General features: G+C 44.6%; 1 protein-coding gene across 2 annotated transcripts; it reads right to left on the reverse strand.

The window, feature by feature from the left end:
• Positions 1-129: 129 nt before the first annotated feature.
• Positions 130-6,072, reverse strand: LOC8051114 (cytochrome c oxidase assembly factor 7 homolog). Of its 2 annotated transcripts, none has more exons than XM_042289463.1 (3): positions 5,303-6,072; positions 1,493-1,633; positions 130-615 (listed from the first exon to the last, which is right to left on the reverse strand). In XM_042289463.1, the coding sequence occupies exons 1-3, from the start codon at positions 5,502-5,504 to the stop codon at positions 161-163; spliced, it is 798 nt and encodes a 265-aa protein (XP_042145397.1). In that variant the 5' UTR covers positions 5,505-6,072; the 3' UTR covers positions 130-160. The 2 variants fall into 2 exon arrangements, with proteins under 2 accessions (XP_042145397.1, XP_029847940.1); XM_029992080.3 differs by lacking the exon at positions 5,303-6,072 and adding an exon at positions 1,696-2,238.
• Between the last annotated feature and the right edge of the window lie 7,972 nt (positions 6,073-14,044).

Genomic DNA, 14,044 nt, shown 5'->3' on the forward strand with positions numbered 1-14,044 from the left:
TTTTAGGCCTCATCCTCCGCAACACAGTTGCGTTGAATACCTGCTAGCCAGCCCGTGCCCTTCCAGGCATCTACTGCTACTCCGATGCCCCCCCATAGTGATACGCCGCACAGAACAACACATGCACGGTTTGCAACCACTAAAACTATCTGGTTTCATTTCACGTAGTTATACCCTGCTCCATTTCGATTGTCCTCTGCCGCTTCTGTACGCTGTCCTTAAAGTCTAGCACCTTTTGGCGGTAAACCCGCGCCTTCTCCTCGTCCTTGGTCACGCCTTCGCCCTTGTTATACATCAGGCTCAGGTTGGAGCACGCGTACATGTTGCCCAGTTCGCAGGCGCGCTCGGTGTAGCCGAACGCCTTGCGCATGTCCCTGGGTATGCCCGGCCTGTCGCCGGCGATGAGCTGTCCGCTGGCAAAGAAGCAGCCTTCGGCGTTGCCCATGGTGCAGGCCTTGTCAAGGAACTCCATGCCGAGTCGGTTGTCCTTGGCGACCCCCGGTATGGCATCCGAGGAGGTCAGCATGAGCCCCACCGCAAAACAAGACTGGGCGCAGCCGGCATCGCAGCCTTTCCGGTAGTACTTGAGGGCCTCTGGCTTGTCCTCTGTGCAGCCTGGGAGTGCACAAAATAGGTAAAACTGTACAAAAGAAAAAGTTAGATCTTTTTTAAACAGGCCCGCAGTTATGGGCACTGGGAATGTGAAAAGTCATGTTCCGAAGGGCAAAGCATCTGTATGTGCGCTGCAACGCTTTGCGGACCCACACTCTCCTCGCGTAGCGACACCGACTTTTGGCGTCCGAAAGGGCGACTGCACTGCCCATCGAGCGGCATAACGCCAGAAACACGAGCTGAATATTTCGGTGGAAGACTACCATAATATCCCAAGAGATGACCCACCCCCGAAAGATAGCCCACCCCTAATTTTTGGAAAGACTTGCTATTTTTTTCAGAAACACCGAAAGATAGCCCACTTCCAGTAATTGCAGGGCCCTGACCAATGGTGACCTTGGCAAAACGGTGTTACTGTGGGATATAAGCGAACACTGCTGGCTGGAAAGGACAGTCGTCTTCGGTTCATCGCCCCTTCCTGCGATCACAACTTTCGAGTGTCACAAAATCTAAAACTGGCTTGTTTTCTTTTTTGTGCCACATTGAGAGGTGCACTTTTATCCGATGTGCTATCGATTTTAGGTGGGCTCTCTCGGATTATTGCAGTACAAAAATATCTAAGAATTCTTGTCTCTCCATGTTCATCCCTAACTTTACCGAAACATCAAGCCGTGACTTGGTGCTGCCGTTTTCCGGTTGCCGAAGTTAATCATGGCGAAATATGAACCGTCGGCGACGACTCTCGCCAAGTCGACAGTTGTTATCTAGTCGCGAGTGCTCTTTTCGTGGCCCTCGTTTTGCGTAGCTGTTATTTCTATCGTGTTAAACTATCACAAACACGCCCAGTTAAATACTCTGCTCCAATGTCGAAAACACTGACCTTTTCCGATGAGCTTGTAGTTACCGTACTTGAAACAGCTCTTGCCGTACTTGTTGTCGTCGCAGTTTGTCCTGTAGACGTCCAGAGCTTTGTCGAACTCCTTTTTGATCGCCTCCAAGTAATCGGCCAAACGGTGGCAACCTATATATATATAAAAAAAGAAGTATACGAATGTGTATTTTGTGTCGGCGTTTCGGTCGTACCGTCTGGTTTCTTTTCTTTGAAGCACTCGAACCGGTATTCAATACCCAGATTTTTTATGTACTCTTGGACATCCTCTTCCTTTTGGAAATCGTAAGGCATTGTGTATCGCGGTTAAAACAGTCGACAGTGGCGATGTACGTGACCTTTCTGCCCGATTTGCGAATCTTTGAGGTCGTTCATGTGCTTAGAGTTGCCTGTCGTTGCAGACCTTGCAGACGCCCGCACGCGTTGCACAGTGTTGTCATTTAACTGTACGACGAGTTCACCAAAATAGAACAGACGATAAAAAAAGTTCTAAATTTCTTAATAAAATTATAAACAAATTCTTCATTAATATTACGTTCATAACTAGTATTTTAAGTGTATGTACAAACTTCGACGTTGTTTTTATTTTTTCTCGGCACAGCGAAATCTCTATTTCTTTATTGTTTTAAGCTCAAGCCAATCCAAACCGCAATCGGCTTGAGGGTACTTGAAAACCTTGAAAAGGACGCGGCTAGAAATCAAAACCCACCTTTACCCCCCTGCTTGAGCAGGGGGGTAAAGGTGGGTGAGGAGGAGTGGCAAATCCCGTGCGCCGACACCCGGGGTCCCGAGTGAACGATCGCAAAGGAGAGCGACAGAACAAGAGAGAAAGAAAGCAACGTTGCCATGGTAAACGCGAAGAGTGAAAACTCTCAGCAATATACACGTTTGCAAGTCCGGCTTCAGGGCGCTGCCATCTTGCTTGGCTGGGGGTGCGCTCGGACGGGTTTACTACAGTTGATCGAATGCCATTTCATCGAAGCACGTTTTAGTTAACGGGCTCGTTTTATCGAAGCACGGTTTAGAGAAAGAAGAGACTCGGTTGAGAGAAACGCCGTTTATCGAAAAGGGAACAATATTTAAAAACGGCTTTCCTACTTCGCGCGTGCATCACTGGTGCGCGTGTTAAAGGGATACTTCAACGAAATTTGAAATATTCCCGTCGTGTTCAAAAATAGGTTGAATATGATCCACATTATCCGTAAATGACAATCGCACGTTTGTATTTTGAGCCTGGTGGCTGTATTTTTCGTTATAAACGGCACACTTTGGCAAGCGCTCGGAGAAGGCCCAGCGGAAACCACGTGACATCCAACGCAATCGTGACGTAGGTCGTCTCAAGACGACCAAAGCTACGGCGAGGCTGACGTCGAGAGGATGGCCTAGTCGTTCCAGCCACCGAAGCGGCTGCTTTTGTACAAATTTTGAGTGACGGGTTAATCTTCTATAATCTTGTAGGGGGACAATAGCGACTTCTGCGACACACAAAAGGCATTCTCGGGAACAGGGGAGTTCCTCCTGCCCCTCTTCTCTCGTCGTGGCCGGATTCGAGACAACCTCTGTCACTAGCTGCCAAGGTTGCTAGACGGGCATTACAAGCGAGGCGTTAGCGACATCCACCAGGTGCTCTTTGCTAATCGTTAAATTCGTTTTAAAATTCCTTTTCGTGACTTTTTTAACGAGATATTGGTATTTTCGATTTGATGGTGCTTTTTTGAACACATATAGACCAAAAAATGAGCGCCGAAATTTCGTTGTAGTATCCCTTTAACCCAAGCCCCCTGCTGCGCTCCCGCCGCTTCGCGGCGGCAGTCTACGGCGGCTCATTACAAAATTGTTAACTCACCTGATTTACCCGTACACGCCGCTTCACGGCGGCCGAATTCGCTAAAAGGAAGCTCATCGCCATTTTCTCTAAACTGGGTTCTCTACAAAGGGATTCGCTAAACTGGGGTCGGTAAAACGGCGTTCGCTAAAACGAGCTTCTCTAAACCGCATGACTCCGTTTTTCATGTTGCTTTTTTTTGGCTATCAACACAGTCTTTTCTACATAAACTGGGAAATTTGTAATTGCATTAAAGCACAACAAAACAAGGCCTTAAAACTTTAATACAAGCAATTCGATTAGTAAGATTAAGACAACGAAGTTTTAAAAAAAGTCTCACACTAACACCAAACTCAAAGTTGGGTAAAAAAAGACTCATAAATTCTTTTGTTTTGGAGCTCCTATTTCGAATCAAAAATAAGTTATCGAGTAATTAAGCACCCACATGAATTTTTGTGAAATGCAAGATTTTTTTTTTATACAACATCATGTTTTATGTAAGCAGTGATAGAGTGCAGGTGAGCTGGTAGTCAATCGACATCTTGTAGACCTTGAGATGGGGAACGATAAAAAAATCGTTCCCCATCTCAGGGTCCACAAGATGTTGATGTTTTATGCACATGCCAGAAATTTAGAACCTAATACCAGCAAAACTAAAATTTATAATTTTACAATTTATTTTTTATAATTTTGAGGCATTTTTATTTAAATTACTTTTTTCCATGCATATCCTAAACATAAAAAAATTGCCACAACCCCTTTAGCATAACATGACCCTGCAGTGTTCTGAAGCGTATCAGTGCCAAGTTGCGCACATCGATGCTGCTAGGCGCTACACTTCACAATGAATCCCGTTTCCAGAAGGGTGGCCATCCTTGTGCCTTCCTTTGTGCTCAGTTTTCCCCCTTTTTGTTTTTGTGTTCAGTGATTCGTTCCGTCGTGCGATGCAGGTGCTTGGATTGTGTGCTGCTGGTCGTGAATCCCGACGGTCCGAGGTTTTCCTCGTGGTCCACGTCTGACCATGCCGTTGTGTCGTGTCTTCGGTTGCGTCTGCGTTGAAGTCTGACCTTGAGTAGGTTTGGGTGCTTTGGAGAAAGTGGAAATGATTTAGCCACGTACGTTTGAGATGTGCGTTACAAGCTTGTCGCTCTTTTTTTTAGTGCAGCAGTCGCTAGAGGCTTAATACCGGTTTCTAGCCTCTCTAATCATGACTCGTAAGCCGTCTTACGGTTGGGCCTCGTATGTCAACAGAGGGCTGAACAACCCTAAACTCTTTACAGCCTAACTGGCTTTGGGCCCTCGGAAATCACACCCTGTAAGTGTGAGAAAGAAATTTTGCCACATATTAAACCCGAGAGAACAATTCTTGCCTCGCAAGCTTGATGCCTGAACAGCCTGTAGCTGTTGACATATTGCTGAACACTTGGGGCTGGAATCGAGGCAAAGTGTGACGCAATTCTTCAGTTTGCTGGTGGAATTTAGTGGAGGAATCGGAGCATTTCAGTTTCATAAAGGGGGGATTTTCTCTACCTCTGCATTACTGTTATACCATACAGTGTTGGGTAAAGTACATCTAAAAATTACTGGAAGTAAAGTACAAAGCAAATTAGAGCTATCTTCAAGTAAAGTAATATGTAGAGTAGTTAATTGCTTTGCTCTCTCCGACAAACAATTTAACGCAACTTATAAGGCACATAGTTGACAAAGCATCATTGCTTTACACAAATATAACAAGACCAAATTTGAGAATGTACCTTGAATTTGAGAGTTGCAAATTCCTCAAAAAGTACCAGTAAAGAAAAAAGAAAATTACAAGTACAAGTTTTTTTTTTGTTTTTTGTTTTTTTAATCTACTTGAAGTAGTACTGTACACTATATCGTCAGAGAAAATGTGTTCCTTACAAACATTCGATCATCAAAACGAAAATTCGTAAGAGAAATTAAAAACGTATCGACTTTCTTTGTTCAGCCCTTACCGCTTGTTCTTGGTGAGAGCTGCGCTGGAGAAGCGAAGGAAGGGCAAACCTCCGCAAGTGGGCGTACTTGGCCGTGTGTAAACCAGGCTACAGTGAACCTCGGCGCCTCGGCGTTCTTCAGGAAGTTTTGTGGCCGAAAATGACGGGACCATACCTTGAGGACCTTCCACACCAGCGAAACAGTGCCAGGTCGTTCAACCATTGACTTCGGAGCTCGGGATCTTCCGGCTAACTATGGCGGATTATGCTTTAGTTCGTGGTCGCAGGTGGCAATCCAAAAGTTTGGACAACCTTCGATGCAGCACAGCGAAGCCATGGCCAACGTTACTGGAACACTTCACAAGGGCCAGCATGTCTGTTTGGTTGTTCGGCCAACTCAACGATTAACTGTTCAGCTTTCGCCTGCGAGAACATCGCCTCAAACCCAGCAAAGTCAAACTTTCAAAAAAAAAAAAAAAAAAGAAAGTCCAACATTATTTTAAATCTCGATCGCAAGCTGGAAGACTTCAGGGCCCACTTTCGCGAAGACCGCCACCCGGCCAACACCGGCGCCAGCCCCTGGGCCCTACGCGGCTACCCGGCCCTACCAGCCCTACCCCTGCTACCCCTACGGGGATGCTGAACTGGCTGAACCGCTGAACAAACTGTGGGTTGAGCAACCTGCGTCGCCGGAAATTGGGCCGGCTCGTCTGCAAGCTGGGCACGCAGGAAAGCTTCGCCAGGCGCTCGAGACCGACTTGCTAGAAGTCAGCAGCCCATGGCGGTCCTGGCCGCCCTGGACCAATATCAAGATTAGCCATATATTAAAGGGGCACTGACACCCCAAAGGTCGTATTCTTTTTTATTGTGTAAAACGATGCAGGTTGTAGTCATAGACACGCAAAAAAAACCGCATCGCGAAAAAAAATTTCCCCGCGCGCGCGCGCGCCTTTTTATTTTTGGCGTTTATATTTCCCGCGCTAACCTCCTTGCTTCTTTTGATCGGTGACGTCAAAAATCAGGAAATTTAGAAGCTTTGTAGGCGACATTTCTATAACATTTAATAACGGCAATCGTAAAACATGTTTTTTAACGCAATGACGAACGCACTACGGCCTTTCTTTTTGAAATACCAAAAATCAGATTTCGGTGTGATGTCGCTTCCTGAATTTTTGTTCTCCCTCGGAAACCTTGGCGGCGCTCGAGCAGAGGCTTATCGCCGAGTCGGGGAAGACCGGTTTTTCCCCGCGTCGGCTCCCTTCTATCCCGCCTGCTCATCTCCTCTCTTCGGGTCGCGGTAGCAACGGCGCTTCGCTTCACAGCGTGGTTCGGAGGTCCGAAAGAAAGTCGAGTCGCAGGAGACCGCAAAATTTGACTCACTGCGCTGGCGCGGATCGCGCGGGAACTTCAAATTCGGCATTTGGAAATTGTTTTTTTAATTCACAAATACTGAATTCCCAAGTTTCGAATTTTGAGGGTAATGTCCCGGCATCATTTTCAATCGTTTCGGATAATAAAATAAATTACGATTTTGATGTGTCAGTGCCCCTTTAATCAACCGAACCGCCACACAACAAATACGGCTCTGTACAAATACAAACAAGCAAATCCATGGGATGGGGCCACTGATCTCTATGACAATTGCAATTGTCATTAAGATCAGTGGGATGGGGCACGCACGCCATACATGGGTAAATTACTTTCAAAATGTAATTTAATTACAATTACAATTATTTTGCTCCAAAAGTAGTTTAATTACAATTGCAATTACTACTATGCGAAAGTAATTCATTACAATTACAAATTACTTCTAAAAAGTAATGCGATTACTTTACAATTACTTATTTCTGAGAACTACCCACCTTATATTCGCAATAAATAAAAGAAAAATTTATTATATTTTTATTTTATTTTAGAACAAGCTCTTGACAGTCTAAAAACGCTGTTTGTTAAGTTTTGGAATCTCGTCCAATCAGCACTCTAAAAAAAAGCCCGTGCGGCTACTTTCCCTCACAACACTCGGAGAGCCAATCACCGCAACTTACGGAGGTAGCTCAGCAAATGACGATGCCGAAACATATGTTTAGACCGAAAAACGCAGTTTGAGTTGTGACATTCAGCAATGCAACACGTCATGCTTGCATTGCTTAATGTCACAACTCAGACTGCGTTTTTTGGTCTAAACATATGTTTCGGCATCGTCATTCGCTGAGCTACCTCCGTAAGTTGCGGTGATTGGCTCTCCGAGTGTTGTGAGGGAAAGTAGCCGCACGGGCTTTTTTTAGAGTGAGGTTGAGGAACGGTTGAAAGGGTTAGGGGTTGGAGCAAACAGTAAATAATGAAAATTTATGCAGAAAGGTAGACGAAGATTGGGAGGGGAAAGAGCAGTGTAGCAACAACGGTTGGAAGTAAGGTGGGGTGGGTCGTGTTAACGAGACCTCGATGTTAGAGTAGCACAACTTACTGTAAGTGGCACCATCAGACAAGCTAGAGTAGAGGGACGTGAAAAACACTTAAAGAAAATAGAATAATTTCATGGACACTACCGTATTTACTTGAATATTAGCCGCACTGTTTGTGAAGAAAGCCTGAGGGTTCGCTTTTCCTCGAAACACGCGGACTGCCAATCGCCGCGATCGACAGCATGATTCTAACGGTTTACAGGACAGACATGACGCCTTCGCGCGAAGATACCATCTGTGAAGATTGTATTTCTATGGAGAATCGTGTTCGCAATCTAGTTATTCGCTGTGTTATTTACGCGCAAAGCGATGATTAGCTGTATTTATGTTCTGCGCAAAAGTGGACGCAAGGGCCTTGTTCATAAATAGTGCGGCTGTTACTCGAGTAAATGCGGTAAAATCCCCAACCTTGACTGAAATATGTAAGTGAATATGCTAGCGACGAAGACGCGTAAGAAGAACCTCGAACGTTTCGCCTCGACCGGATGATGTGACCGGAGCCCTACCAGCTCGACTTCGAACCCCGATGCCCCCTGCGGAGAATGAGAAACAAGAGAGACCCCTAGGAACCCGAGCAACAGGAAGCGAACGAGACGAAGAGACAGATTTCAACTGCGATCCGAACGAAAACCGACGTAAACGTAGCCCTCACTTGTCAAATTATTTCTCTAATTTCTCATTAAATCGTTTTACAGTTTACAAAACGGTTCATTCCGTTCTATCCCAGCCTCTCCTTCTCCCCTGTCGCTTAGGCTGTACTGCCGTCTCCGTGGTCAGGGGAGAAAAAGTCCCGACGCCGTAAAATCTGGCAAAGTAATTGTAATTCTGCCTGAAATGTTGCAATTACTGACGCTAGAAAGTAATTAAACTACAATTACAATTCCTTTTAGCTTAAAGTAATTAATTACAATTACAAATTACTACAAAAAGTAATTAAATTACAGTAATTCAATTACTGTAATTGAATTACTACCCAAGTATGAGCACGCACGCACTGTGGGATGGGATGGGGGATGGAACTCTAGGGGATGGGCAGAGAGTTGGGACGTAGCTAGCGCCATCGGTGGCATTGTCCGAGCATTGCACTCTAACATCACCCATAGCCGGCAGCACCGAAACTGGATCAAAACGGGGCCACACTGCTGCATCGCCGGGAGCTGCCTAACCTATAAAAATTCACCGAAAAAACAAAAAACAAGAAACAAAAAAAAAAAACTTTTAACTTATACCGGCAAAATTGCTTTTTACTGATCCCCCATGCTCAAAGGGGCATATGGTGCAGTCAACTAATAATCGCTCTCGGCAACTTTTGCTGTTCTCACAAGTGCCGTCGTTCCTTCTCCTCCGTATCTCAATGAATGTCAATAAACGAACAAGTCTCTATTCTTTGCTGTCGTTGCTTTCGTGCGTGCGAAAATGATGAGACACGGCGTCTTTCTTCCAACGAGTACGTCCCAGAAGTTGCGGAAATCTCGACTAGTACTCGAGGCTTTTTTATTAGTGCTGTTAACTTAAATTCGCGGCCACATAAACCTTCGGCATTTCCATTACAATATTACAATAAGATGTTTTGAGAAGGTGAAGCCATAGAGTTATTACAATGTACGCTAGAGGTTCAACTGGCGCTAGTGTCTATGCGACTTCCGGGAGGCAAATTGAAGCAGACAGCAACCAGTCTACTTTTGCGGTGCTCCTGTGCATTCCTATGGGGAAACACGCGCACATTTTGTCTCTTCGCCGGAAAATAACATAAATAACTTGTGTTATTTCGGTTGTACTGTATAGTGTGTACCTTTATTAACATTATGAAAGTGTAAATGCTTTAGTTACGGCATTTTTCTTTACCACTGAACGATGTCAAAATTCGGTGTATTTCAGGCCCAAACCTCTGTACCATGACAGGTATGTAAAAACGAGCGGCGATTCCAAGCGAAATAACGATCGAAAGGAATGTAGAATGTGTTCAAGGTTAGCTAGCATTCTGGTGCCGCTCATATATCGCTAATATGCCCGTCGTGTCATTATATGAAAATGACTCCGTCGTGCGCATCTTTACGATCCGTTAAAAAAACATTCGAACGTAAAAAATAAAGTACGTGGGCTACAAAAGGTGTGTATTTTTTTATTATTTTCTATGTCAAGCAGTTTTTATCGGGCACCTGTTTTCTGGCTTCTCCCTTCTTCTGCAAAGATTTGGAGCGTGCGGGTGATGATTGGAACCCAGAACAAGCATCTTCGCACATATTCACGAGCAGAAAGAATAAAACTAGCAGTACTTATTTAATGGAAATCAGACTATATTACGTGGCTTTCAATTTATTTTGATCGTCTGCATGCACAAGGAGTCACTTATTCAGTGTTACTGCGTAGTTCTTACCGTCTCTCATAGTTTCCCAGATGTCTTTCGTTCGTTTGGCACGCATATCCCCCAAGCTAGAAATCGCCGATGCCGTGTTCGCGCTAACAGTGTCCGACAGTGCACATAAATACATGTACGAAGCAGTTTTAGCACAGTTTTTCGTGCCACGAATTTAAAATAAAAACGCCGTAACTGACCAATTCCGTCTGCGTGACTGAGAAATGTTCTAATGTGCCCAGTGCGTACGAATTAGTCGTGATATTTGCTCTTATACTCGAGCGCAGAGAGCAAATGCACTCACTTTTTCCCATAGAAATGTATTACCGGAAGTCAATTTCGGACTGATTGCTGTCTGCTTCAATTAGCAGCAGCACACTAGCGCCAGTTGAACCTCTAGCGTACATTATAATAACTCTATGGGTGAAGCAAAGCCTCGCTAATATTTTATTAAAATTTCATTTTACAACGCAGATGGACAAAATATAAAATCTAAAAAAAAAAAAAATGGAGATGGCCAGGGTTTGAAAAATAAACAAATAAGTTGTAAACATTAATTATCGCAGTGGGAGCAGCCAAACGATATCATATTCGGTGACTTTAATTGCTTACCAAGAGATGAGATCTGCTTGCAGTCGCGTATCATCAAATCGGTTTGCTCAGTAAACAAACCAAAACAAAAAATAGGAAGCGCTTTGATATTACCAGCAACTCTACGATCACGATGCAACACCATATTGTGATCATTCACCACAATTCACACCAGCGTTCCGATTCGTTATGACACTGATCTCGCTGTGAATCCTCGTAGCTCGAGAAAAGAAAATTATATCTCCATAAGCGTTCGATGCGAGGTGCCTGCAAAATCGTTTTCAGCATCTGCATTCCCTCAACCAAAAGACTGACCTTGCGAGACGCATCACCTAATTGGCTGAGCTAACTTTCCTTTTTTTCTTTTTTTTTTCTTTTTTTCTTTTGCGACGCGCGAGCTCGCGTTAAAACTCAGCGTCTCCGCCTGCTGTGCAGACGGCCTTGACGGTGTCGTCTGCGAAGGCGTCGAAGACAGGTGCACCCAAGTAGCACCAAGTTTGTTTCTCTGCTCGAGGAAAACAGAACAACAAAGATGAGATTGAAAAGAAACATCAAGATAACGTTGAAGACGTCACCCGACACCAGTAGAAGTCAAAGGGCGTCGCGCGGCTGTCTCAAAGGTGAGTGTGTTTCGAAAGGTAGACAAGCAGACGATGTCACCCACGTTCGAGAAAGCTAAGCCTTTTTTTCTGCCGTCGTCGTCTATGACCACTCCGTCAATTGACAGTGATTTGATTACAGTTAAATAGTGATCGCGCAAACGATTCTATGCGTAGTCTCTGGTCAGGATGAGGCGGTTGTCGCTTGAAGACGAAGAAGATGTCTGTTGCTTTAGAGCTGACGTTTACGGGATGATTTTTGCCTCATGTGGTGACGAAGTCGGCAGGAGGCAGAGAAGAGCGGAACAATGGCGAATAGAACACTAATAGAACGCCGCTGAGTTTTCGAATCGGCATCGCTGGAAGGACGCGCAAATCTAAATTGAGACGATTTGTGGATGAATGAAACAAAAAATCTTCCAAAAACTTTTTTTTTTTAATTAAATTTAGGGTGCTCGTGAAAGAATCTCTATCACATCGATGACAAATTTCCAAAATCAGCCCGTACGGATGCGCATTCTGTCAGGTTCATTCCGTGTGTACGTAAACACGTGCACGCGACACGCGGCGGGCATGAACGATCCAGAAAAAAAATAAAAATAAATAATGCCAACTTTTCACGGTTGCTAACTCCCGGCACCACTGAAATATATCAACATTAAGGCACATCTAGAGGCGAAGCTGTGAGGTCAAATTGTCCAGACTCTTCCTTGTGTTTGCTCCGCATTAATAGAGAGAGAGAAAAAAAACATTATTAGCGAGTTTTAGTATTGCGGGGGGGGGGGGGGGGGGGGGGGGCGGCCAGGCTTTGAGAACTCCTATTTAAAAACTCGCTATCGTTGTATGACTGGAACGTCACCTCAATTTTAATAATCATCCTCGCTAGCTTTTCGTTATCTATCTGAGTTTTATATCTCTTTTTTTTTTCCCCGATCATAATTTGGTTTTGATCGCAAAAACAGGTCGCAGCAGAACACGAGGCGGTAACCGATCATCCACCCGTGGAAGCTACGCCAACAGGGTGGAAACAGCGGAAGAACTACGGTTGGAGGAAGTGACGCAGGTACGTTTCGTGCAGCTGTAAAACCTTTTCATCAGTAACTGTTGAGTTCGAGTATATTCACCGCGAGTTCCGGTTGAAGACGGGTCAGTGGATGCTCTTTTTGTAACTTGCACTTCTTATTGTTTGGTGTGCGTTTTATTCTCGTTTGTAAACGCTCATGGAAATAAAGAAAAAAGAAATTGGGTTTTGTTTTATCTTGCGCCGGGGTCAACTTCTACAAAGCAAAACAATTTAAACGTTAGATCCCTAAAAAAAACAAAAAAACTTGAGGTTGGTCAGCCATATTGTATGGCGACACTGAATTCTCGCTGAAGATGATATATTTATCTAATGCACTACGACTGGAACATCGTAGAACATCGTTGAGATGGGATTGTACCATGTAACATAACATGCTCTACCCCGTGCTGTGTACGCACGGTATCGGATAGATCTCAATCATTCCGGTAGAGTTGCTTTGTACCTTCAGCGCTCGTGCAACAAGTTTTTTTTATTATTATTAATCAATTAATTTTGGCCTAGTTACATACGCATATAATTCTCCACATAAGCTTAGCTCTGGTTGTGCTTCGCTGGATATTTTATTCACACTGTACATCAAAGCAGCGTAAAAAGGCAAATCATATATATAAAAAAAAAAAAGAAAGAAAAAAAAAAAACGGCATGAATAGATGTTACAACATATACGCTACGCCTTACAGCCGCCTATTGTTCTGCTGGTGGTTGTACGAACCCGACGCTTGCTTCGAAGCTGTAAAATCGTCAGGCTGGACAGAACGCTCCCAAGAGATGATCCATCCACACTATATTCGTTTTCACTTCAAAAACCGTAATAAAAAAAAAAAAAAAAAAACTTTCCTTTTTTTGAGTGGAAAATTAAGACATTTGTAGCTCCATTCTCGATTAGATATATGTTATCTTATCAAGACGTATCTAGTACAAGTTTCAAACGGCAAAAGCATCTCTTCTTCCTCCGACACCCAAATCTTGTGAAGACTACTTCACGCGCGGAGGGTATGAACAATAAACAATGCTTCCATTTTTTTTTTTTTTTTTTTTTTTTTTTTTTAGAGGCAAAGACGAGTATGGTGACTCCAACCGGCACGGCGGACTAAATTACCGACAGCGGACCAGTTCTTTTCAGTTCATATCGGCCGCCACGCTAAAATAGAAAAATATCGTTCACGAAAGCGTGCTTTGCCGCACCACTTCTGAGCGATGGGAGAACGCGTCTAGGCCTTTGGCTTCGAGGTTGCAATCACTTCTCAAGCGGTAACAGGGGCGGATCCAGTACTCCATTTGGGGGGGGGGGGGGGGGGGGGGGGGGCGGAAGTTTTGTAAAGATGCTATTCTCCCATTCATTCTTGTGCACTGGCGGGTCCACCCTTATCAAATTCCCTCCGAGAAGGGGGAGGGGGGTGGGTCGACTTCGTTTGGGGGGGAAAAGGGGGGGGGGGCCGGCCGCCCCCGTCGCCCCCCCCCCCCCCCCCCCTTGGATCCGCCACTGAGCGGTAAAACCAATGTTTCTTTTTCCTTTTTTTGCTATTTAGGTTTTCAAGGAAAAGTACACAAAAAGTAGAAAATCTGGCATGGCTCGGCGCAGCGATTATACAGAAAATTTCCGTAAAAAAAAAAAATTTTTTTGTGGGGGGGGGGGGGGGGGGTAAATAGACATTGTAGAAAGCTCAAACT

The sequence above is a fragment of the Ixodes scapularis genome, unplaced genomic scaffold (assembly GCF_016920785.2).
Source record: "Ixodes scapularis isolate PalLabHiFi unplaced genomic scaffold, ASM1692078v2 PGA_scaffold12__126_contigs__length_90152505, whole genome shotgun sequence".
In the NCBI taxonomy this organism is placed as follows: domain Eukaryota; kingdom Metazoa; phylum Arthropoda; class Arachnida; order Ixodida; family Ixodidae; genus Ixodes; species Ixodes scapularis.